Genomic DNA, 24414 nt, shown 5'->3' on the forward strand with positions numbered 1-24414 from the left:
CTAGTCAATAGCATAGGGCTTGTAACTATGAGGTTCGAATTCTTTCACGTTATAATTAATTTGGAAAAGAGTCATTTTCCGTGTTGTCGAATCGACTTTTCTTGCGATTAAAGCTAACAATCATAATCCCGAATAAAGCACAGACTGCAAGAATAGATGCACCCAGCGAAACGAACATTGCCGACCGAGAACTTCCACTTCCATCATCTAAATAAGTAAACAAGAAAATAATGGAAAAGGTCGTGGAGGATTCTTTAGTATATCATTTTTTTTACAATTGAACTAAACTGAGTTTTGTAGAGCTGATATTTTTTGTTCATAAACAAACTTGTGACAAAAAATAAAAACAACGAAACAAACCCGATAAAATTAATGAAAACCTATGCATTAAATGTTTCCACTATTTACCTTACACATGTGAGAAAAAGCTATTTATGTTGGTAAATAAAAATATTCGTAGGCAGGGGCTCCTGGGAATGGCGAATCCGTCTGATAATTTGCGCCCATCAGTTTTCATATGTAGCGTATCTATGTTCCTCTACAAATGTTATTTAAACACTGCAGCGGTCCTTCATCTACTAACCCCTCCTCTCCATTCCCGCTACTCCCTCCCCCTCCCCGAAAAGTGCTTTGGTATAAAATATTTAACTGTTTATTTTGATAGTCCTTAATGAAGCACGACAATATATTTGTAAACAATAGAACAAAGAGAGGCTTTACCATCGACTGGTGAAGAGGACTTAAAGATTGGACCCTGGGTGACCTGGTATGACGTCATCAGTCCACTGGCTCTTTTCTTTCTTTGATTCCTCTGACAAGATGGAAGACACGCCCACGGTGAGGTCTTCTCACAAATCCGAGCATTACAGTGGATGTAAACCTATACGTACGGTGCAAAAATATTTGAGTTCAAAACGAGTCTTTTGGCACTAGACTGTTTACGTGACCCCCCCCCCACCCCCATCGGAACCAAAACGTCACGGACAAAACTGCACTACGAACCTAAACGGGCCCTCACTGCAAAAGAAACCCCAGCAACTCTCATAACTCCCACCTGCGCCATTCAACTGACCAATCGAACAAAACCACATAGCTCCTCTTATCAAGGCTCTCGCTCTCAAACCCCATCGCCCGAGAAAACAACACTCGACATAAGGTAAATAAGAGCCACTTCATTTGAACACGTACAAGTCGTTTTGTTTTCAGTTGGCAAGTAAGACACTATAACGCAAGGGACGCACCGTATTTTACAAGTTCAAAAATTCACTTACCCTGTCTACCTTGCTAAACTGAAGAACCGAAACGGAGAAAGCGATGGCGGGCTTTTCAGATGGCAGCAGACTGTATTTCACATCAACGTCATTGGGACCGCTTGCACATCTGAAAAGAAAACAGTGTGGTAGAAAAATACAATCGTCAGATATTGCTGAAAAGAAATAGCGTTGAAAACAAGAAATTTTGCCTGATATAAAGTTTTAAATTGTCAAATACCACAGGGAATACCATAAGTTTTATTTTAAATTTGAGTAAATCAACAACTTAAAATCTGGGTGTTTTCTGAGTAAAGTACAAAGTTAGCCTAAATGCTGAAACCTGTCGGAAATATGGTCTATATAACTGATCAAAAGTCGTGATCTAATATATCATTTTTTTTTTTGGAGTGACTCGAACTAGGGACCTTATGATTGAAAGGCACCGGCATTAACCACTGAGCTAACACTCCATTGTCATATTACACATTACAACTTAGTCTAGGGGCCACGAAGAGTCCTGCGGGGTCCTGGTGGGTTCTGGTGGGAGGGGGGTACTGAGGGGTCGTGAGGGCATCTAAATTCACTTCCTGCGAGGTCCAGAGAAAAACATTGATTAGAGCACAGAGTGAGCTAGAATGAAACTCTTACTATACAAACCTTGAGTAATGTACAGGGTAGCAGAGTAGGTTGCTAAGTCCCTTAAGGGGTCCATAGGGCACTGGAATATTCCGTGCCACCTATTGAGAACCCTTTACCTAGTCTTTCCCATCATTATTCCTGTACTTCCTCCATACTCACTTTACATTTCTATATAAGTTGGCATGCATTGGTTACCCAAATTATCAGTCCCCTTATATTTAGACTGGTCACGTGATCATAACGGTTTTAAAGATCAGATTAGGGTCAAGTTAGGGCAAGTATCACAAGTCCCATGAAACTTTGGAATATTATAGACATGACTTGAACGTCTGAAGTACCCACCCATCGACGATAAGATTTGTAAAGTTGGCGTCATTTACGTCCTCGGTGGGCGTGGCCCAGCAACGAGACCCTATGAGGGATAAACCAGTGACGTCAGTCTCGAGTTGAACCTTCAAGAATAAGTTGGTATCGGAATCAACGTAAACTGGTCCATCTCTTATCTGTGAGAATGAATCGTCGGTGTACATCAAAAAAGAGAAATTGTATCTCCCATTTTCTGAGATTGACTGAGTAAGTTGATTGGCCAGTTTGTAATTTGTTGTGATTTGATTGTCCTGGTCAAAGACACATTCAGCTTCAATGTCAACGGGTGATGATGGTGGTGGTGGTGGTCGGGATCTAGCAGATAATTCATTGGTATTGGTCACCAAATTCCTGTAAATGACCTGTCCATTCTCCTCGTCTAACTGAGCAAAGAATAAAACATAAATTACATTTAAAATGATATCAAAAACGAAATGCATACAAAGTAATGTAAAAAATATTTAATGTAATAAGAAAATTATGAAAAAAAATAATGTATATAGGCTTTAACTAACACATAACACATATTTTAGTATACATCCGGTTAGTGATATTAGGACCAATTACTAAAAAAAAAACCTGAAATCTTTGGAATGGGGTATGAAGGGTTTCATTTAGTGTTCAATATGATTATTAACTATGTTTACCTCCTGTGTGGTTCCACATTGGTCATAGTGACTTTCAATGATAAAGTGACCGTCATCGTCAAAACCACCGACACAACTCTCATCACGAAGATGCAAGCTCGATATGTCTTGATCAGTCAATAGATTGGCGGGAATATCAATCCGAAATACATTCTCCCGACAGTGTAAAGAGACCTTCTCCTCGGAAGGTACTTCTATTTGAGAAGTGAAAAAATAGAATGTTACATATTTAATTTGCGCTATGATCAAGGTTGGAAACACAAACATATATCTCCTAAGAGTGATATTCTGTTTGAGAGACAAAAATGAGACAGATTAAACTGTCTCAGGCATAGAATAGCAGTTAGTATATTTGTACTCGGTAACAACAACAAAAAAGACCTATTTAGTGATTGTACTGCTTTTGCCCATTTTCTTAAAGTTAGTCTCAGCATAGGCCCCAAATTATAGCACGCTATAATTGCTAGAAGTTTTCAAAAAGTACTTTCCTTGAGGTGTTTACTCTCCAAATTGTTCTCAGACAATTTTTAAGGAACGCACAAGATGACTGAATGTCCCAGTGAGGAAAATTTCTTCCAAAATTGTACTAAAAACAGTTTAAGATTTTTGACCAGAGGTGACCATTTTTGAATATCTATCATATTTTATGCTAATACAGCACATTTTTAAATCTGATAAAAACTTCGCGTAATTGTTATGCAGGTTGAAATAGATTAATGCGTCGACTCGCGTACGCAGATGGACAACCTCGTAATCAGCGAGGAGTGGCGGTGGGGGGGGGGGGGAGAAGAGGAAGTAGGGGTACACTCCGGGTACACCTCTAGATTCTTCCTTATTCTGGACTGGTGATTAAGTAAATATAGTCTATGAGTTATTATTAGATCAACAGACACACTAACGTGGGTTAAACAACAAAACTTCCCGCATTGCCCAATATCCTCTATTTAGGCTGTGTTTCATGGAAAATGGAGTTACGTCATGGTTGACTGATATTCGCTCATATATGAAGGTGTAGATATTTCGGTATTCAATTTAAAAAAGAAAAAACAGAAGTCATATTTAGTATCTAATACTAGCCCTGATGTCTTGAATGACGTATAGAAACTACCAAGTTATTGACACAGAAGACTGCATTCAGTTGAGTACTTTAGATAGGGGCAGGGTAAGGTTTCGGTACTATACGAACATGGGACATGATACGGTAATGTAGGGGAGTGGTGGGGATGGAGAGGAGAGGACAAGAGAGGGGGCTCATGGGTGCTACATGTATAGGGCTATGCATACTGTAAGACTGATGATTACCTGGTTCACATGTTGGGGAGCGGAATGGTACCCATCTTCCGTTGAAGCAGGTTGTTGTAGATGGTCCATTTAGTACATATCCCGTGTCACATGAATATTCAGCAGTGCTTCCATGTCTGAAATTCATGGTCACGTGACCATTTATAGGCGGCATGAGCATCATGCAATTTACTGTAAAAGGAAGTGAAAGTAAGCATTTTCAGTCACAACTAATATTGTTTCATCAAAACGCGTTGATCTACAATTAAGCACACAACCATATTAATAAATAAATAAATAAATGAATAAATAAGCCCAAGCAGTGGTGCCATCATTTTCAAGTTATTACTGTGTGATTTGCTCAGTACTACAATCAAGAAACAGAAGCAGAAAAGTAAACTTTGCTCCGTCGTTTACATTATCATTATCCAGGTACCTTGGGCCCTAAGATCAAGGGGCATCAAAACGATCCAGGGGCCTCTGTAAACACTTGTAGGCAAGATATTACAGGCAGGCATATGGTGTCTTAGGTGCCTTATGGTGCCATATGGTGCCAAATGAAACGTTAAAGTTTGATTTGTTGATTATTATAAGACGGTTTAAGCTAACGCCAATGGTTAGTTCACACCTGACTATATGGACGGATTGGTTTATTTGAAAGGGATAACTGTCATGGACAACTGGCCACACTGCTAATAACATAATATTCCATTTGGGAGATATCACAGATTTAACGCTTCTTCCACATAAGGCTGAAGACTTGATCAATTCTAAATATGACATCATCGAGCCACATTTTTTAAATATTTAAAAACAATGTATTAATTACAATGTTCATTCCCAGAAATGGGACAGGTTTTGCAAATGCTGAATCTAAACTATTGATCCTCTTCACATGACCTTACGATAGCATTGATTTCGGTGTCAAGACATGTTAAATGTCTACCGTGAATAATAATAATAAGGGAAAAGAACAACAAAGGATCTTTATTACATTATGACGTAACAGATTAAAGAAATGACACCTCCCAGCCAAGGATGATGGTTGGGCTTTTGTCCTCTTTAAGTGGAAAACTGATAGCAATTTTGCTTCCTTATAAAGTGCATGATCCCGGCTAACCATGAGCTGCCATTGGTAATAACATGGTGGATACATTGCATACTTACAGTAACATGCCTGAGGTACAACTGTGGTTGGATCCAGTTCGCCCTGATTACATGACACCAGAAATCTAGCCTGCCTGTTGTAGGAAAACCCCATATTACATTCAATAAGAACCACTTCACCATCTTCCAAGACACCACCTCTAGCATAGTTAGAACGAGGAATAGCAGGTAACTCACAAATAGCTATGAAAAACAACAAGGAAAACAAGATCTTGAAAAAAAAACACAATAAAAAACGATTCAAAATGTCTTAAATGAGCTTATTTTACATGCAGAACAAGATCATCATATGGTTCTACTTTATGGACAAAATTCAGTCTAATATACTTCCCAGGTATAAAAGGTCGATTCATTCTTTGACTAAATTTGACTAATGGTTTAGTCCACCCTTAAGGTATCATATTATCATGGAAACAACTTTGTCTTAAAATACGTCTAAAGCAGCGAAAACAGACAGACAGACAGAGGAAAATATTCAACCACGAGAGTTTTTTGTTTAACTGCAGGATCAAGAGACTGTTGGAAGAAGCCTATAGGTACCATCTGGAGTACAGGTGGGTACTCGATTCCAGGTACCATTGCTGAGGCAAACAGATGGTGAAATGAACCCTTCTTCGAGAGAGTAACCATCATTGCATGTAACCTGGAGTTGATCCCCCTCCATAAAAGTGGTATTGGTAGGTGTAACCTTCCCGTTATCAACCACCGGTGTTTGGCAGACCGCTGTAAGTAAAGGAAAGGAATACACGAAAGAAACATAACATAAAATTGTTTCTTCAAAATAGAGAACATGGAAACGTAAGACTTCCGTTATTTCAAATATCATTAACAATAAAATTAAAAGCGGACAATCCACGGAGTTGCACATCTCATCGTCAGCAAAACTACATTAAAAATATACACATCACGTGAGCTATGACCTTAGTTACCATGGCAACTACACGTGTTGATAGCACTTGACATTCTCATTATATCTGTGGAGGTTCCACGTCTATTCAAAGTTCTCGATTTTCACTAATTTAGACCTTTGACATCTGACATTTGGTTCCAGGGCTTTTTAGAGACAATTTCTCCAAGTTCTCATCTTACCCAACATTTGAAGAAATTGGCTCAGCCGTTTAGGAAGAGTTTGAGACAAAACTGCGCTAAATATGTACATTTGACCTTTAACCACGTGACATTTTACCTCGGTTTTCAACAACATATTTTGATAGTACTTGAACTTTTCATTACACCTGTGAAGGTTCCATGACAAATCAATGTTTGCCCTTGGAGTAATAGCAAACAAGATAAGTTTTTGACACAAAATTGGACACACACCCACACATAAACATACGGACACGTTTTGACCCCTCTTTCAGACATGGACTTCCGGTCACGTTGGGATACCCCACCATGGGAGACCCCACCATGGGAGACCCGCTGAGAGTAGCTACTCAGCTACCACAGTAAGTGTTGCTATGGAAACTGACATAACTGTATATGGCCTAACTGGTAAAGGAACTACAATATCTCATCCTCTCTGAGGGAGCGTTGTGAAAAAGGAAAAAGAATGGAACATCAATGAACAGATAATGAATACCATCCATGTCTGTATATATGCGTAAGCCACCGTTACCTCTCAAATACCACTCACCAATGCATGCTGGGTACTGGTCCCACTGTCCATTTTCAAGACAAACCAATGCTGGAGATGACGCACCACCCAAAACAAAACCATCATTACACTTTAAGAGGGCAACGTCACCCTCTGTAAAAGTGGAGTTAGTTGGCATCAATATACCGTTGGTAAAATTAGGAACTTCACAAGTAACTGCCGAAAAACGAAATGAAGAATAATGCAGAAGAATGATCGGAGTATGACACGCTTGCGCAGTACAGGATTTAAAGTCTAATACAATGCGGTATCGCGATTCCATTCGAAAAAGGAATTCTACACATGATCTTAGCCAAGGGACCGAGAAGCAATAACAATAAATAAAGACTTGATAAACTAAATCCTTCTAGAATTGAAAGTATAACCATTTATTGATGAAAACACGAAGAGTGACCCAAGCTACATTCATTTAAAATGAATGCATCTCACAACCCAAATTCCTCGTACATTTAGACTGTAACCATGTCATCGTGGCGTTGTTAGTCAAAGGAAATAGGTTCCCTTCGAAACATAAAAACTCTTGGTGATGGGCTGATGAGCGGATCTACACACTGTACTATATATCTGAAAAAGAGCAGATACAATACAACCTTCTACACATTATGACAACGTATTTGTTGAATCCTTGAAACTTTTCAGCTGGATTATGTTAGATCTAGGAAACGCTTAAAGCCATACGTTCATACCTAAACAACGTGGCTGTTGAGATGGTATCCATCTACCATCTACGCATGTAGTTGTGGGCGGTCCTTCGAGAAGAAAACCAGTATAACATGAATATTGAAGAGTAACACCGTGGCGATTGCCGTCTGTGACGTCACCATTAGGGGGTCCAATCAAACGTAATGGGCAATCCTCTATATAAGACAAAAAGAAGCAATAATTAAGTCTTACATGGATATGAGGTTTCGTAAGTGCGCCACTGTCCCATATTGTACCAAGTCAAATTGTGGGACAGTTTTAGTCAACTGGAAATATAATACTAAGAACGTAAACGAAATGGATCTTCTCTAGTTCTGTTTTGATAGTTGAGATATGACATGCAATGTGCCTGGAAATTGCAATATCGTAATCATGAAGTCACGTAAGTTCACTGTTTTTGAGGGAGCTCTGGCATTTTAAGACTTTTTGATAAGGAGAAATGTTTGCTTACTGTAGCAAGCATCAGGTAAAATAGCCTCATGGACCAGCCGCCCATCGATGCAGGTTGCAGCAAAGGTTACTGATTGGTTATAAGAATATCCCTCATTACACACTAGAGTAACAGTCTCCGAGTCGCTTAGATTAGCCCCGGTTGGATAATTGGAATTGCGAACAGGAGGAATGGAACAAAATTCTGCAAAGAGGTGGAGAGAGAGAGGTGGAGAGAGGGGTGGAGAGAGCAAAACTTAATTTGTTTTATCATAATGAACGTCTCCTCTTTTTCCGGCTCAAAGAGATGATCATGTGACCTTAATTTTTATGCACTGCTTCTTTCATTGAAATTTCCTGTTATGAGACATTGTGTTCGTTTTGTGATACGAATGCTTGTTTTCATCTGGTAAATCTGAAGTAACATTAATGTTATACGTTTAGTAAAATTATTTTCCGTACAAGATATACACATCAAGTCGTATACAGGTGGTATATTCGATGAGTTGTTGTCGACTAAAATCTGTTCACAAAATACCGCCTAATGGTTCCTGCTATCATTATATTGAATTGTGTAACAGTCTTTTGGTCTAAAGTTCTTTCTTTGACATTTCTTGAAAAGAAACGGTATCTGTTAAACTTGAATTTCTTCAAATTAGCTAAATTTTTCACTAATTACAAATTATTGCAGGAACATTTATCTAGTACACATCAATTTTCATTGTTCAAAGTGCAGTCCTATTGTCTCTGTGTTGTAAATTGTTTCTTTTACCTTTGCATGAAGGCCGTGGTCTTGGCCTCCAACGCCCATCATTACAGGTAGACGCAGACGGACCATCTAGAGCGTATCCAGGGTCACATGAATATTCAACGGTTTGGCCATGAAGTGTGCCTGGTGTCACCTCGCCATTTGAAGGTGGTGATCTAGGCGGACAGTTCTCTGTTGTATAGGAGATGATGTTAAATGATTATCTGTCCTTACTATATAGTATATTGAAACAGCAACCATCCCAGAACTTCTTTCTTCGGTGTATCTGGTGTAGGTGGGGGGGGGGGGGCTGAAGGGAGGAGTTGAAGAGCGGTGGGGAGTACGTTTTCAAGAGATACGGGGACAAACACATCACAATAGGGAAATAAACGTTTAACATATTAATACCGGTTGTAACGATCGTTTGCGGATATGCCTTTTTTCTTTTCTTTCACCGTATAGAGTTTCTCAAAGCTAATGTGCATTTCTGTACTACGGGGTATTTGTAGACTGACTTGTATTCTGACCGATGACGTGAACAAAGAACTCCCAGTCCTATGACGTCATTTGGAAGGAATCACGACGTCCTCAGAAGAATTCCATTGTTAAGGTGTATAATTAAGGTTAGGGTAAGTGGATCTGAACAATGAATATAAAGGATAAAAGATGAGGGGTGTCCCTAAGTCGGAATGTTAACCACACCTCTGCGTGTGCGTGTTTGTGCGGGGAGGAGAGGGGGATGGGGTCTGTGTGATAGATGTAATACATCATTTTACCGTCGCATATTACCCAAACCCTAGCATCTCCAGATAGCAATGATCATTATGACCGAAGCGTTACGTTGGTGTAACGTTCACACCTTACCATAACATGCCTCAGGAACGCTGCCAACAGGATCTAGATCGCTGTGAAGACAAACAACCGTGAACATGGTACGCTGATCGTACGAGTAGCCCTCGTTGCAGTCGATGGTATAATTCTCCCCGTGGTTGATGGTCATTCCCATCTCGACATTAGAGTTCTCGACTGGTGGTATCGTGCAAATGTCTCCTGTGAAAAGCGAACACAAAATATAAACCATCTTACAAAATAGTGGAAATCTTAAACCATATACTGCCTTTACTTTAAGAAATGTTCCATACCACCAACTTATCATTAGCAACTTTCCAAGGGAGATTTATATATGTGTGTGTAGCCACTATGTTTTTCACGCAGATTATAGAAATCGCTGGCCTTCACTTTTAATGTGGGATGGCGGCCGGGGCGTGGAGGCGAGGGTGGGGGCGCCTACAGACTTCATACTTCAAATACACATTAATTGCTTTACTCAATAAGTTATCCTACCACGACAGTTTGGAATCGTAGTCCAGGTGCCGTTCTTCTGACAGGTAATGATAGGTGCCGAACCGTCTTCTATCGAATACCCTGGATCACATATGACCATAGCCTCATCCCCTTCCGTGAAAGTGGCGTTAGGTGGAGACAAGTCTCCGTAGGTTATCTCTGGGGCTGAACAGATGGCTATAATAAGAAAAATATTGTTGACCTTTACAAAGTACAGAATTCGAGGAAAGCGAGAGAGAGAGCGGGAGAGACAGAGAGAGCAGTGGGGCAGTCACGTGGGGTTGGGAGGAGGGCTGGCCTATCTTCAAATATTCTTCTGGCCCCCAAAATGGTAAGAAAGTTTTTTCTTTTTAGAAAATAAGTTCTGCCTTCCCCATGGAAAAGCTTCGGGCACATAAAGAACTCTTTATAATCATGATACATGTATAAACTTTAAGGCTCTTTACTGTTCTGTTTCATTCGGTTTGGAGCCTCGAAAGTAATCTTACCTACACATCTTGGAATCTTTTTACATGTACCATTACTCTGGCAGAAAATACCGCCTTATTGCCCCTGCTATCATTAAATTGAATTGTGTAAGAGTCGTTTGGTCTTAAGTTCTTTCTTTTGACATTTCTTGAGGAGAAACGATATCTGTTAAAATTGAATTTCTTCAAGTTAACAGATTTGTCACTAATTACAAATTATGCAGGAACATTCAACTAGTATACATTAATTTGCATTGTTCAAAGTGCAGTCCTATTGTCTCTGTGTTGGAATTTGTTTCTTTTACCTTTGCATGAAGGCGGTGGTCCTGGCCTCCAACGCCCATCATTACAGGTAGACGCAGACGGACCATTTAGAACGTATCCAGGGTCACATGAATATTCAACGGTTTGACCATGAAGTGTGCCCGGTGTCACCTCGCCATTTGAAGGTGGTGATCTAGGCGGACAGTTCTCTGTTGTGGGAGATAATGCTAAATGATTTTCTGTCCTTACTATATAGTATTGTAACAGCAACCATCTCAGAACTTCTCTCTACGGTATATATCTGGGAAAGGTGTGGGCGAGAGGAGGGGGTGGGGGGGGGGGGGGTTCGAAGGGCGACTGGGAGTAGGATATCAATGAGATACGGTGACTAACACATCATAATGAGGGAATAAAACGTTAAATACATTTATACCGGTTGTAACCATCGTTTCCATATATGCCTTTGTTCTTTTCTCTCACCGTACGTATAGTGTTTCTCAAAGCTAATGTGCATTTCTTTACTACGGAGTATTTGTGAACTGACTTGTATTATGACCGAGGACGTGAACAGAGCACTCCCCAGTCCTATAACGTCATTTGGAAGGAATCACGACGTCCTCAGAAGAATTCCATTTGTAAGGGGGCTTGGTAGGGTACGTGGATTTGAACAATGAATATAAAAGGAAAAAGGAGGGGGGAATCACTCAATCTGAATGTAAAACACACCTCTGCGATGTGCGTGTGTGTGCGGGAATGGGGCGGGGGGAGGGGGGGGGGTCTGTGTGATAGATGTAATACATAATTTACCATCGACTATTCCACAAACCCTAGCATCTCCAAATAGAAAAGAGCATTGTGACCAATGCGCTACGTTGGTGTAAAGTTCACACCTTACCATAACATGCCTCAGGAACGCTGCCAACAGGATCTAGATCGCTGTGAACACATACAACCGTGAACATGGTACGCTGATCGTACGAGTAGCCCTCGTTACAGTCGATGGTATAATTCTCCCCGTGGTTGATGGCCATTCCCATCTCGACATTAGAGTTCTCGACTGGTGGAATCGTGCAAGTCTTTTCTGTGAAAAACGAAACCAAAAATAATAAACAATCTTACAAAATAGTAGAAATCTTAAACCTTATACTGCCTATACTTTGAGAAATGTTCCACACCACCAAATTACTATTAGCCTCTCTTTCAAGTGAGATATATATAAATATGTGTGTGGCCAATTTGTTTTCACGTAGATTATAGAATTCTCTGGCCTTCACTTTTAATGTGGGATGGCGGTCGGGGGTGGGGGGGGGGCAGCGCTTACGGACTTCATACTTCAAATACACATTAATTGCTTTCCTTAATAAGTTATCCTACCACGACAGTTTGGAATCGTAGTCCATGTGCCGTTCTTCTGACAGGTAATGGTGGGTGCCGAGCCATCTTCTATCGAATACCCTGGATCACATATGACCATAGCCTCGTCCCCGTCCGTGAAAGTGGCGTTAGGTGGAGACAAGTCTCCGTAGGTTATCTCTGGGGCTGAACAGATGACTACAAAGAGAAACAAAATTGTTGACGTTTACAAAGTATAGAATTCAGGGAAAGCGAGAGAGAGAGAGGTGCGTGGAGAGAGAGGTGGAGAGAGCAGTTGGTGCAGTCATGGGGCGTGGGGGAGGATGAGGGGTTTGCCTATCCTCAAATATTCTTTTGCCTCCCAAACTTGTCAGTCAAATGTTTTTTGTTTGTTTTTGAAAATAAGTTCTGCCTTCCCGTGGAAAAGCTTCGGGCCCATAAAAACAGAGACCAGGTGTTAGTAATCGTTATACATGAATAAAGGCTCTTCACGGTTCTGTTTCATTCGGGTTTTAGCCTCGAAAGGAATCTTACCTACACATCTTGGTATCTTTGTCCAGGTACCGTTACTATGCCTGAAAATACCGCCTCATGGTCCCTACTATTATTATATTGAATTGTGTAAGAGTCTTTTGGTCTTAAGTTCTTTCTTTTGACATTTCTTGAGAAGAAACGGTATCTGTTAAATTCGAGTTTCTTCAAATAAGCTAAATTTGTCACTACTTACAAATTATTGCAGGAACATTTTATCTATATAATACACATAAATGTTCATTGTTCAAAGTGCAGTCCTATTGTCTCTGTATTGTAAATTGTTTCTTGTACCTTTGCATGAAGGCGGCGGTCCTGGCCTCCAACGCCCATCATTACAGGTAGACGCAGACGGACCATCTAGAGCGTATCCAGGGTCACATGAATATTCAACGGTTTGGCAATGAAGTGTGCCCGGTGTCACCTCGCCATTTGAAGGTGGTAATCTAGGCTGACAGTTCTCTGTTGTATAGGAGATGATGTTAAATGATTGTCTGTCCTTACTATATAGTATATTGTAACAGCAACCATCCCAGAACTTCTTTCTTCGGTATATCTGGTGTAGGTAGGGGGGGGGTTGAAGGGGGGGAGTTGAAGAGCGGTGGGGAGTACGTTATCAAGAGATACGGGGACTAACACATCTCAATGGGGAAATAAACGTTTAATATATTAATACCGGTTGTAATCATCGTTTGCGGATATGCCATTTTGTTCTTTCACCGTATAGAGTTTCTCAAAGCTAATGTGCATTTCTGTACTACGGAGTATTTGTAGACTGACTTGTACTCTGACCGAGGACGTGAACAAAGAACTCCCCGGTCCTATGGCGTCATTTGCAAGGAATCACGACGTCCTCAGAAGAATTCCATTGTTAAAGTGTATTGTTATGTTTAGGGTACGTGGATCTGAACAATGAATAAAAGGAAAAAAGAGGAAGGGGTGGGGGGGGGGTCCCTAAGTCTGAATATAAAACACACATCTGCGTGTGTGTGCGGGAATAGGGAGGGGGTTTGTGTGATAGATGTAATACATAATTTACCGTCGACTATTCCCCAAACCCTAGCATCTCCAAATAGAAAAGAGCATTGTGACCAATGCGCTACGTTGGTGTAACGTTCACACCTTACCATAACATGCCTCAGGAACGCTGCCATCAGGATCTAGATCGCTGTGAACACATACAACCGTGAACATGGTACGCTGATCGTACGAGTAGCCCTCGTTACAGTCGATGGTATAATTCTCCCCGTGGTTGATGGTCATTCCCATCTCGACATTAGAGTTCTCGACTGGTGGAATCGTGCAAGTCTTTTCTGTGAAAAACGAAACCAAAAATAATAAACAATCTTACAAAATAGTAGAAATCTTAAACCTTATACTGCCTATACTTTGAGAAATGTTCCACACCACCAAATTACTATTAGCCTCTCTTTCAAGTGAGATATATATAAATATGTGTGTGGCCAATTTGTTTTCACGTAGATTATAGAATTCTCTGGCCTTCACTTTTAATGTGGGATGGCGGTCGGGGGTGGGGGGGGGGCAGCGCTTACGGACTTCATACTTCAAATACACATTAATTGCTTTCCTTAATAAGTTATCCTACCACGACAGTTTGGAATCGTAGTCCATGTGCCGTTCTTCTGACAGGTAATGGTGGGTGCCGAGCCATCTTCTATCGAATACCCTGGATCACATATGACCATAGCCTCGTCCCCGTCCGTGAAAGTGGCGTTAGGTGGAGACAAGTCTCCGTAGGTTATCTCTGGGGCTGAACAGATGGCTGTAAGGAGAAAAATATTGTTGACCTTTACAAAGTACAGAATTCAGTAAAGCGAGAGAGAGGGAAGGGGGGGGGGGGGAGAGCAGTGTCGCAGTCACGGAGGATGGGGAGAAGGAGGATGTGGCCCCCAAAATGGTCGAATAAATGTTTTCTTTTTTTTTTAGAAAGTAAGTTCTGCCTGTTCCCTGGATAAAGTCTCGAAAGGAAATCTTACCGACACATCTTGAAATGTTTGTCCAGGTACCATCACTCTGGCAGGAGATCGAGAGCCCGCCCTCTATCATGTATCCATCTGCACACATGACAAACGCCTCATCCCCCTCCTTGAATGTGACGTTAGCTGGTGTCAATTGACCATTTTCTATCACCGGGGCAGAACAGAGAGCTAATCAAAGCAAACGAAATTTAAATAAATAAAACGATTAGGTTTTGACTTCCAATAATCCAAAAGAATCTACTTAGTACTATTATCGTTACTTATTACCGTGTTGATGTTAGCGACGATATATAAGCTTCATGACGATCTATTTAGCATGATACAGTTCTACACATGGGCTGTTCCATTAGGACTCGTTGCATTAATTAACCTGTTTGCTGGAAAAGAGCAAATAATTGTTGGGTTAGTTCGAGTCTGTTACTTCGGGATTCGAATCTGTTACTTCGGGATTACAATCCCTGACGCTGTCTGGGATGTATATTATTAAATATATGATCAAGCTGGGCGTGATCCCTATAGTAACTCGGTATGTAAGGTACTGTGGTTTGTGACTGGCGACCCTCGCAAAAAAATTCTATAATAGGGAACGCAGCCAGCCATAAGGATTGGATAGCTCAGGTGAAAGAGCGCCGATCTTCGTAATCATGGGCCTCACTGGTTTGAATCACGATCTAGTTACAATTGCTTTGCTCTTTTCCAGTTTTTATAATTTCACGGTTAGTTTGTTAGTTTGTTGTTGTTCATTCAATATACATATACACGAAATATTCTCTTCTCTAGAATCGTTCATGGCTCCCGGGCTCATGGGTCGTTGGACCGCTAGCGGGGCTTCCCTGGTCAGATTTCCGAGGACCCAAGCGTGCATAGGAATTAATTCTTGAAAGGAACTTGGTACCATTCCCTCGCCAATTAGCCCTCTACTTCCATACTTTATCCGAGGCGGTTCTTTTACATACGTTTAATTATAACAGTGGCTTAGGTAAGTAACAGGTACACTGGTCAGCAAAGATAGATGTTATTATTGCATGATTTCAAATAAAACAATAGAAGGTACATTCTACTTTGGCACGCCAAGTAATAGTTTGAAGGCACATTACGCGACCAAATAATGTATTTTACCTACCTATATACTACTAAACTATGTATTTTACCTACCTACACACGACTAAACTATGTATTTTACCTACCTACACACTACTAAACTATGTATTTTACCTACCTACACACGACTAAATAATGTATTTTACCTATCTACACACGACTAAACTATGTATTTTACCTACCTACACACGACTAAACTATGTATTTTACCTACCTACACAAGTCGGACTTTCATCCCAGCTTCCGTCACTCTGACATGAAATAAGATATGCATCCTCTGGCTGGAGGAAGTAACCTTCGTCGCACGATATGAACGCCACAGCGCCCTCTGTTAATGTACCATTTGCCGATGTAACCATTCCGTTCGGTACTAAAGGTAGCGGGCTACAAACGACTACAGGATACAGGTTCATTAAAGGAAAAGACGAAATAAGCTGCTAAGGATATATTTATGATACTCAGATCCTTTTATTATAATGACTGTGTAGATGACTGAAATGTCAGAAATTCTTAAAACAAAATGCATCTGGTCATGATACTGATTGATGAAACCTAAGATATGTCCTCCCCCCTATAAGAACTGGATTGTCATAACATTGTTGTGGTGCTACAAACTGTACCATATGTTTCGTCTAGGGTATACCTAGTTAACAACGAAGATATATCTACCCCCCCTCAACCCGCCCTCCCCTTTTGCTTCTATACCAGAATGAAGAAGTTCAGCCTCTGGAGAAACGGACGTTGGAATCACTTCATCCTACTCCTTGTTATACTAACCAAGACAGACTGGAGACTCATCCGGGTTCCAGGCACCATCACTACACGTCATAGACGTCGGACCGTCCAAGTAGTAACCAGTGTTACATGAATATTCAACATAGTCACCATGGAGATTTCCAGATGTAACGTTCCCGTTCTCGGGAGCCAATCTTTTAGTACAGTCCTCTGAGAAGTGAACAAGGAATACGTTGACGAGGTTTTAGTGGGACGTTTTCACAAGTGGCATTTACCATGGCGTTGATGGGACTGTTAGCCGAAAGATAGTTGTTATATGCAAATTAGGTTATGCTAGGTCTAAGCTAAAGTGCTGTTGTTTTACGCGTGGTGTTCATAAGTCAGACCATTGATGTTCATTATGTATACTCACCGTGGCACATACTGGGGATTTCTCCTACGGACGAGTCCAGATTACCATCGGAGCAAGTTACATCAAAGGTTGTTTCCTGATTAAAGGAATAACCATTGGTACATTGAACGGTAACGGATGTGTCATGGACCACTTGGGTAATCCCCGATTGGTAGTTAGAGTTGGAGATCTCAGGAATAGTACAAGATGCTAGAGAACATCAATGAAAACAAAATAGTATAAGTGAATGGAATAGTATATACCTACAAGTCCCACCTCACAAATATGCTACCCCTCCCCCTTCCCCTCACCACATTCACATCCGCATTCACACCCAACTTAACTACACCCACATCCAACACGCACATACATACATACATACATACACACACACACACATACATACATACATACATACATACATACATACATACATACATACATACATACATACATACATACATACATACATACATACATACATACATACATACATACATACATACATACATACATACATACATACATACATACATACATACATACAAACAACAACACTAAGAGATAACGAAGCAACTCACAAAAGCATTGTGGTACTTGATCCCACGTCCCATTCCCGAGACAAACGATTAGAGATGAAGCACCAGCCTCCATCGAATAACCGATATCACAAGTAACCTGTCCTGCATCTTCTTCTCTGAAGGTACCGTTGACAGGGTTTAGTTGTCCATTATCTATATCTGGAGCCACGCAGACAGCTGAGAGATTGATAAAGAATTATTACAAATTAAAGACAGTTAGTTGCCTAAAACACATGTTATTCTTGCAATATTCAAGAAACGTATGTAGTTGATCTTGACTAAACATATGTGTTCAAACAAATATAGATTGTACATTCATGTGTTAAAACATTTGGTTTCGTGGTGAAACAAAGTAAATGAAACGTGTGCAGTTGATCTTGACTAAACATATGTTACATAAACCAACATAGATTGCACATTCATGTGTTAAAACATTTGGTCTCGTGCAACAAAGTAACTGAATGAAACGTGTATAGTTGATCCTGACCAAACATAAAATCAACATAGATTGTACATTCATGTGTTAAAATATTTGGTTTCGTGCAACAAAGTAAAAGAAGTCAGTACCGTTAGATGAATGCATCATATCAATACATTGACAGTAGATATTGCATAATTTTTCGAAACATCTATGTAACCCGCAAAACAAACAAATCTACAACGACAACGAAATAACTTACAAACACAAATTGGCACCGTAGCTGGCGTCCATGTATCCTGAGAGTCACATGTAGCTGTTGATAGTCCGATAAGATCAGCTCCGTCCGCGCAGGAGAACGTTACGGCCTCTCTTGCGTCATATATGCTTTGTAATGGTTCCACCTTGACGTTCTCATCGACGGCTGGTGGCTGACATGTGAAAACTAAACAAGACGGGAAAAATCACTTTCTCAAAGAAGTCGATTCAAATTTACATTATGACGACCAATATCGAGCCGTCTGATTTATTCAACATTATCATATTTATGTAAAAAGTAAAATTCTTTAGGACACTAATAATGTATCTTCAGAAGGTAGTTCACACTGTGGGTTATCCATTTTACCGACCCCCGCCCCCCCCCCCCTCTCTCAAAATAAAATCCCCAAAGCACGGCATTCAGAGCATGCGCAGTTGCTCCGATGGCATTCAACACTCGATTGAATACCAACATTTAATAATCTCGTAATGCGACACGTGTGCGACTAAATTCGGTGTGTACACGTTATAATGTATGTATTGTATGTATTTTAGATCCTCCTGCAAGCAGGAATTCGCGAAGAAGCCATCATTGGCTTATCATAGCCGCAAGCTGACCGAAGTCAGTCTAATAATCAACGCAATTATAATCATATTAAATAATTCCAATATATATTTCCATTATCTATATCAGCATATAAATACCAACATACATAAATATTGCATAAACCCTCGTATAAGTTAGGTCATCATTTCGATGTACCCATGACAATATATGTCTTGCCATCATTATCCAATTGTACTGGCTATGGAACACCCATGCACGTTATGAAAGAGGTGTTGTGTTTACAGAGATGACTCGCATAGGAAGTGGAGGGCATGAATAGGTTTATAATTAGTCAAGTCATTCTCTCAATAAGCTGCTTAAAGTGAGAATATTGACATTACAAGAAACGTGTTTACCTTTGTTTGTATTTAGATGTCGTGTAAGTGATAATCGCAATATATCAATGCATATAAATAAACTTGTCCTCAATCAACCAATACATTTAAATTAACGAGTCACAGTATGTTAATGACTCTATCAATTCCATGATTTGATAAATTGCCGAACTTTGCATACAATTTTTGTGTCTGATTGATTGATTGATTAATCAATATGTTAGTAATATTTTAAAAAGACATGTCCCATTCCCGTTTATCGTTTCCTTTAATCTTACAACATGCAAGTTAAACGTACGAGAAAAGGCCTCCAACACTGCCACGGTACGACTTTCTTGAAGATTTTAGCCAAAATAGTTATCGAACAGCCCTCGTGATCTGGCCGAAACATTCTATCGTAACAAATTTCTTCCAAAATTATTGAAATATCAATTTATGATTAAATTTAATTAAAATATATAAAAACAAAAGAGTACGATCAGAAATCTGGCTGGTAAAATATGAATTAATTTTGATAATTCTGATCTATATATTAATCATACCTTCACAAGTTGGCGCCGGTAGACCCCAGTTACCATTGGCGCAGAGGTTGTAAGGAGGTCCTCCCAGGTCACCCGTACATACATAGTCAATGCGTTCCCCACTAGCGTAACATGTCTGGACAGGTGTATAGCTGGTGTTGGAATTCAACGGAGGCCTTCCACAATCTTATAGATAAATATGATAATCGACGTGTGTAATGTGATATCAATCCTACGGTTCCAACAGGAGAACAGGATGCACCACACCCTCTGTACCCCCTCTTCCAGCCCTCTCACTCTCTACTCCTCTCAAATACCTATCCTCCCTGTCCCTTGGTGTGCCATTGAAATAAAGTTCAGATCAAACTATATATCAAGTGTGTAAAAGTAAGAGGGCCTGACGTTTCGATCCTAGCAGGATCTTCTTCTTCATTCAGCCTCTAAAGAAGATCCTGTTAGGATCGAAACGTCAGGCCCTCTTACTTTTACACACTCTCTAACACAGGCGCTTTAGTGGATAAGCAGTTTGCTAACAGTTTTGTTTTATTTGATTTTCAATCTATATCAACAACGGAAACTTGTTTGAGAAAGGATAAAATTTGCAATGAAAAAGGAGGAAATATATAGTTTTTGTTACAACGGGATCTGAACAAGAGATCTAGGGATTACAAGAGTGCCAGCCAGAAGCCAAAGTACTTTGCATACCGTGTTACAAGGAAGCACACTCCTTTTCGGCATTATTTGTCTATGTCTGTCGACGGAATATCCAGTTTATTCCAACAGAGGACAGTTTTGAATATTTCTTGCTTATCTAATTCATTGAGTTCTTTTTACAATATATCCGTCAGGTAATGCTTGACCATGGAGAGAATTGTTACCCTACACTATTCAAAGATTAATAAAATAACGTTACCGGTTGGAGAACATGTTTGGGCTGTCACAAAGGCTGCAAGAATATGGAGAGAATTTTGTTATTCGAAATTTTGACAAACCAAAGGGAAATAAATAGAAGAATAAGAAAAAGGAGAGGAAGATTGAATAAGATACGAGATAAGAGGAAAGAAAAGAGGCATATGAAGTATACGTTTCTACATCTAAAGTACATTTCAATTCATTCCTCAGGTTATGCCTATACAGTAGCAGGAAGGCAATGGGGGGGGGGGGGGGGGGTCGTTCGTTGGACGTAAAATAGTCTTAAATTCCAATGTCGAACCTGAAGGCAACTGTCATGTAGGAAGCAGGAGGGCAAAACTGAGACTCCGATGGGTGTATTGAGGCATACTTAGGTATATAATTAGCTATAAATATAAAGTTATGCTAATAAATACTATGTGTGTGTGTGATAGATGAGTTGGTGTATACCCTTAGAAGTGGTCTCATTTTCGTCCGGCTAAATGTAAAAATCCCCCGACTCAACCATATCTCGGTAGCATTGCTCTCATTCTTGATGAAAGGATGGGATGGGGGGGGGGGGGAGGAGGGTAGCATGGCCCCTGGATTTCCCTATTGGGCACGTCACTGCCCGGATCCACTATAGTTATTCACTCTAGTACATTGTTGGTATATTCGAATGTTTCGAAATCTCTCTCAAGTTGTTGTCATTGCGATATGTAAATTAAACCAAACAATAATATTTTTAAGGTCATACTAGTCGATAGCGAGAAAGATGTGACACCGTATAGACGCAACTGTTTTAACACGTTGGTATACTTCTGAGTGTAAGGATTTTGACCATTAACTAAAAAGAAAATCATTTTCCACATTTAATCAAGAATACATGATATCTGAAGTTACTTGAAGCCCAAATGCTTTGAAAAAATAAAACCTATATACTCTTAGCAAGGTTCAGAGAGATGTTATTAAATCCTTGCTAAGGGTTTATAAGCAGACAGAAATTACGATTAAAATAAACTGCTTTTCGGTGGAGGTCTAGACTTCCTAGCTATCATTTTAATTGTTATGTTAACTACCGTATATTGGATTTAAAAAACAAAGTTGTTATATTAAAACTTACCACCGGAGGTACATAATATGACGTAAATTCTAAATAAATTAATAATATTCCTTCTTGAGTTATCCATTGATACTTTCTGACTCTCTCTCTGCTATCTTCTCTCTGCTATCGTCTCTGTGAGAGGCAGTCTCATCTTTCAGTTGTTTTTATCTCATTATCACATCTTACGTCACAAAAGATGTTTATTTGTTGTCAATATTTATCATCCTAGGATGGGTCTGGTATATGTATGAACTTTTTAATCTTCAAAACAAATCTAACTACATCTCGTGTATAAGCTGTGACTATGTGTTTATAGGTGTGATTGTATTGGCAAACGGGATGTAATTGACATTTCAAAAGGAATCAGAAAAGCATCAAATTTCCCCTCAAACTTTATTAAGCCTGATTAACTTCAGATTTGCTCTAGTCTTTGATGCCAGCTTGGGCTGTGGTGTTTCTGTGAATGATGACATCATAGGTCAAAGGTCACTGTTCAAATGCCATTCATAATACAATATTTTCCTTTGGCTCTATAGACATGCCAATAAAAAACAATGGCACAACGTGTCATATAAACCCATGTAGGAAATAATGACGTTCAAAGATAATAGCGTATGAAATAACGTCAATGCCAAGGTCACTGAGGTCATTGTAGGTCAGAGGTTAAAACTAGTGTCAAGCATGTTGGGTGTATGATGATGCGCCTCCGGAGTGATGACATCACTGCAGTTATATAACCAAAATCTTTAGAATGAACTCTCACAGCTCCGTGAATCGTCTACTTTTTACGACCTTGCTATTTCAAATAACTGACATTTTGCGATAAAACACTTAACTAAATTAAAGAGTTTGTGTGAAACTGAAACTTTGTTGAAACTCGCTCATTCTAATTAACAAATAAAGAGGGATTTATTAATCACTCATTCCAGTTCCTAAGTTTGTCTGCACCCACAAATTGAATGCATCGTCTCATTTCATTTACAAACCTTGGGCTATCCATAATTTAATCATTCTCTTTGATGCGAGTTTGGTAGACAAAAGTGAAAAAAACTATGCTCTTTGCACTTGGTCGTCAAATTCGTTTTTTTTACGGGGATAGAAAGGGGCGGGCGGGTTCAGAATGGTGTGACCAGAATGTAGAACAAGTAAAACTCTGCATTCTTTTTTGATATATTTACAAAGATAAGTGTCCACTATCACGAGTCACTCATTTAATAACAGTTTTGGTAAGTCTTTATCCGATTGCGAAGACTAGTATATACGAGTATTTCATTACTAATGTGTTTGTAACACATATATCAGCACCGATATCTACAAAAGAATAACACGGAACATTATTTATCTCTACATTGCAATAATTATATCTGCGTGTTCAGAATATCCCAAGTACATTCGGGCACTGATTGGTTTCATTAAGAATGTTGCCTAAAGATCCAGTACTCGTCCCCGCAGTGCTGTATCTCTCTTAGGAAGTGTAAGTGTACATATATCTTTCCCAACCAAGACCACGCCCACTATCACTATATGGCTTAATTATTCATACTACGTGGACAACGAAGGATCTTGATCGCAACATTGACACTTTTCAAAGGAGACTATTTCGTAATATTCTCAACATTAGATGGACCAATAACAATTGGTTATCAAATGATGAGCTCTACAACGAAACCAACCAAACACCTTGGTCATCCATAGTCGCACATAGAAGATTGAGATTTTTCGGTCATGTTGCAAGACTCCAGGGGGACGCTCCAGCAAAGGTTGCTTTAAGAGAAGTATTGAGACATACTGTTAAACCAGTAGGAAGGCCCGTGACTACCTTGCTTGGAAAAATAAAGTCGCAATTTAAGGACGTTAACATTAACAATTTCGAGGAAGCAATAAACCTTGCGCAAGATCGTGATACGTGGCGGAGGTTAATCACTGAACAATATCGTGCAAAATGTCCCAACTTCCCGCATTGCCAACACACAGGTTAATTGGTTAATTATTACTAGTAGCCATTATTGAGGGACGACATGACTAAACATACAGAGCTGACACTTTACCTTATCTGGTTTCTGGTGACATGTTTTCTGGTTGTTTGATGGGAATTGAATTCAGCTCCTCTAGGACACTCTTTTTGCAGCTGGGTGGGTGTCTTATCTATGCGTGTAGATACATTTCAGTGATCGACCTTCTCGCTAAACTGTTCATAGGACCACTTACTACGTCCTATGGAGTGCTTGATAATGTTATCCAGGGTTAAAATATTTTAAGCCACACTTTCAGGTAATTCGTCACTGATTTTGGGCGTAACTGAAAATCGCCACACGTAGTAGAGTCAGTGTCCATATAAGCGCGTGTGAATGAGGTTTGAACGGACTCAATTATTTATTCTGGTTTGTTGCTAAAGTTCTCTAAAGATCTGGTTTTAGATGCGAGCTAATACGTCATAACGTATAGCTGGTAGTTTTAACCTTTACACTTTCTCCGGAAGTCTTCCACAACATGTATTGGTGCTGGTTTTAACATCTTCGTGAATATATACGTGTATTCTCGGTGATCCTTATCAGGAAACACTCTTGTCAGCACCTCCACCATACAGTATGTTACGTGAACCCCGGGGATATACGTGAAGTAT

General features: G+C 39.8%; 1 protein-coding gene across 6 annotated transcripts; it reads right to left on the reverse strand.

Annotated features, from left to right (window-relative positions):
* Positions 1-7: 7 nt before the first annotated feature.
* On the reverse strand, positions 8-23772 carry LOC139978442 (complement factor H-like). 6 transcript variants are annotated; one of them, XM_071988670.1, is made up of 29 exons: positions 21810-23772; positions 20709-20741; positions 19817-19981; positions 18337-18519; positions 17657-17833; positions 17097-17285; positions 16727-16894; positions 16164-16343; positions 14846-15016; positions 14455-14631; positions 13976-14161; positions 13143-13310; positions 12339-12515; positions 11860-12045; positions 11006-11173; positions 10234-10410; positions 9754-9939; positions 8914-9081; positions 8164-8346; positions 7697-7867; positions 6990-7166; positions 5894-6076; positions 5354-5536; positions 4208-4378; positions 2906-3096; positions 2235-2641; positions 1272-1380; positions 721-880; positions 8-207 (listed from the first exon to the last, which is right to left on the reverse strand). In XM_071988670.1, the coding sequence occupies exons 1-29, from the start codon at positions 21874-21876 to the stop codon at positions 56-58; spliced, it is 5013 nt and encodes a 1670-aa protein (XP_071844771.1). In that variant the 5' UTR covers positions 21877-23772; the 3' UTR covers positions 8-55. The 6 variants fall into 6 exon arrangements, with proteins under 6 accessions (XP_071844771.1, XP_071844770.1, XP_071844772.1 ...); XM_071988669.1 differs by having other exon boundaries at positions 2906-3099; positions 21810-23771; XM_071988671.1 differs by lacking the exon at positions 14455-14631 and having other exon boundaries at positions 2906-3099.
* Positions 23773-24414: the final 642 nt, after the last annotated feature.

Source organism: Apostichopus japonicus, chromosome 13 (genome assembly GCF_037975245.1).
Source record: "Apostichopus japonicus isolate 1M-3 chromosome 13, ASM3797524v1, whole genome shotgun sequence".
Classification (NCBI taxonomy): Eukaryota; Metazoa; Echinodermata; class Holothuroidea; order Aspidochirotida; family Stichopodidae; genus Apostichopus; species Apostichopus japonicus.

Bases quoted from the DNA above. Each gene is read 5' to 3' on its own strand.
- LOC139978442 (XM_071988669.1), bottom strand. From the start codon at position 21,876: ATGGATAACTCAAGAAGGAATATTATTAATTTATTTAGAATTTACGTC. The intron at 9,940-10,233 runs GTAGGATAACTT...CGCTTTTCACAG, and splicing joins TACGATTCCAAACTGTCGTG to GAGACATTTGCACGATACCA. The intron at 6,077-6,989 runs GTGAGTGGTATT...CTTTACTTACAG, and splicing joins CCAGTACCCAGCATGCATTG to CGGTCTGCCAAACACCGGTG.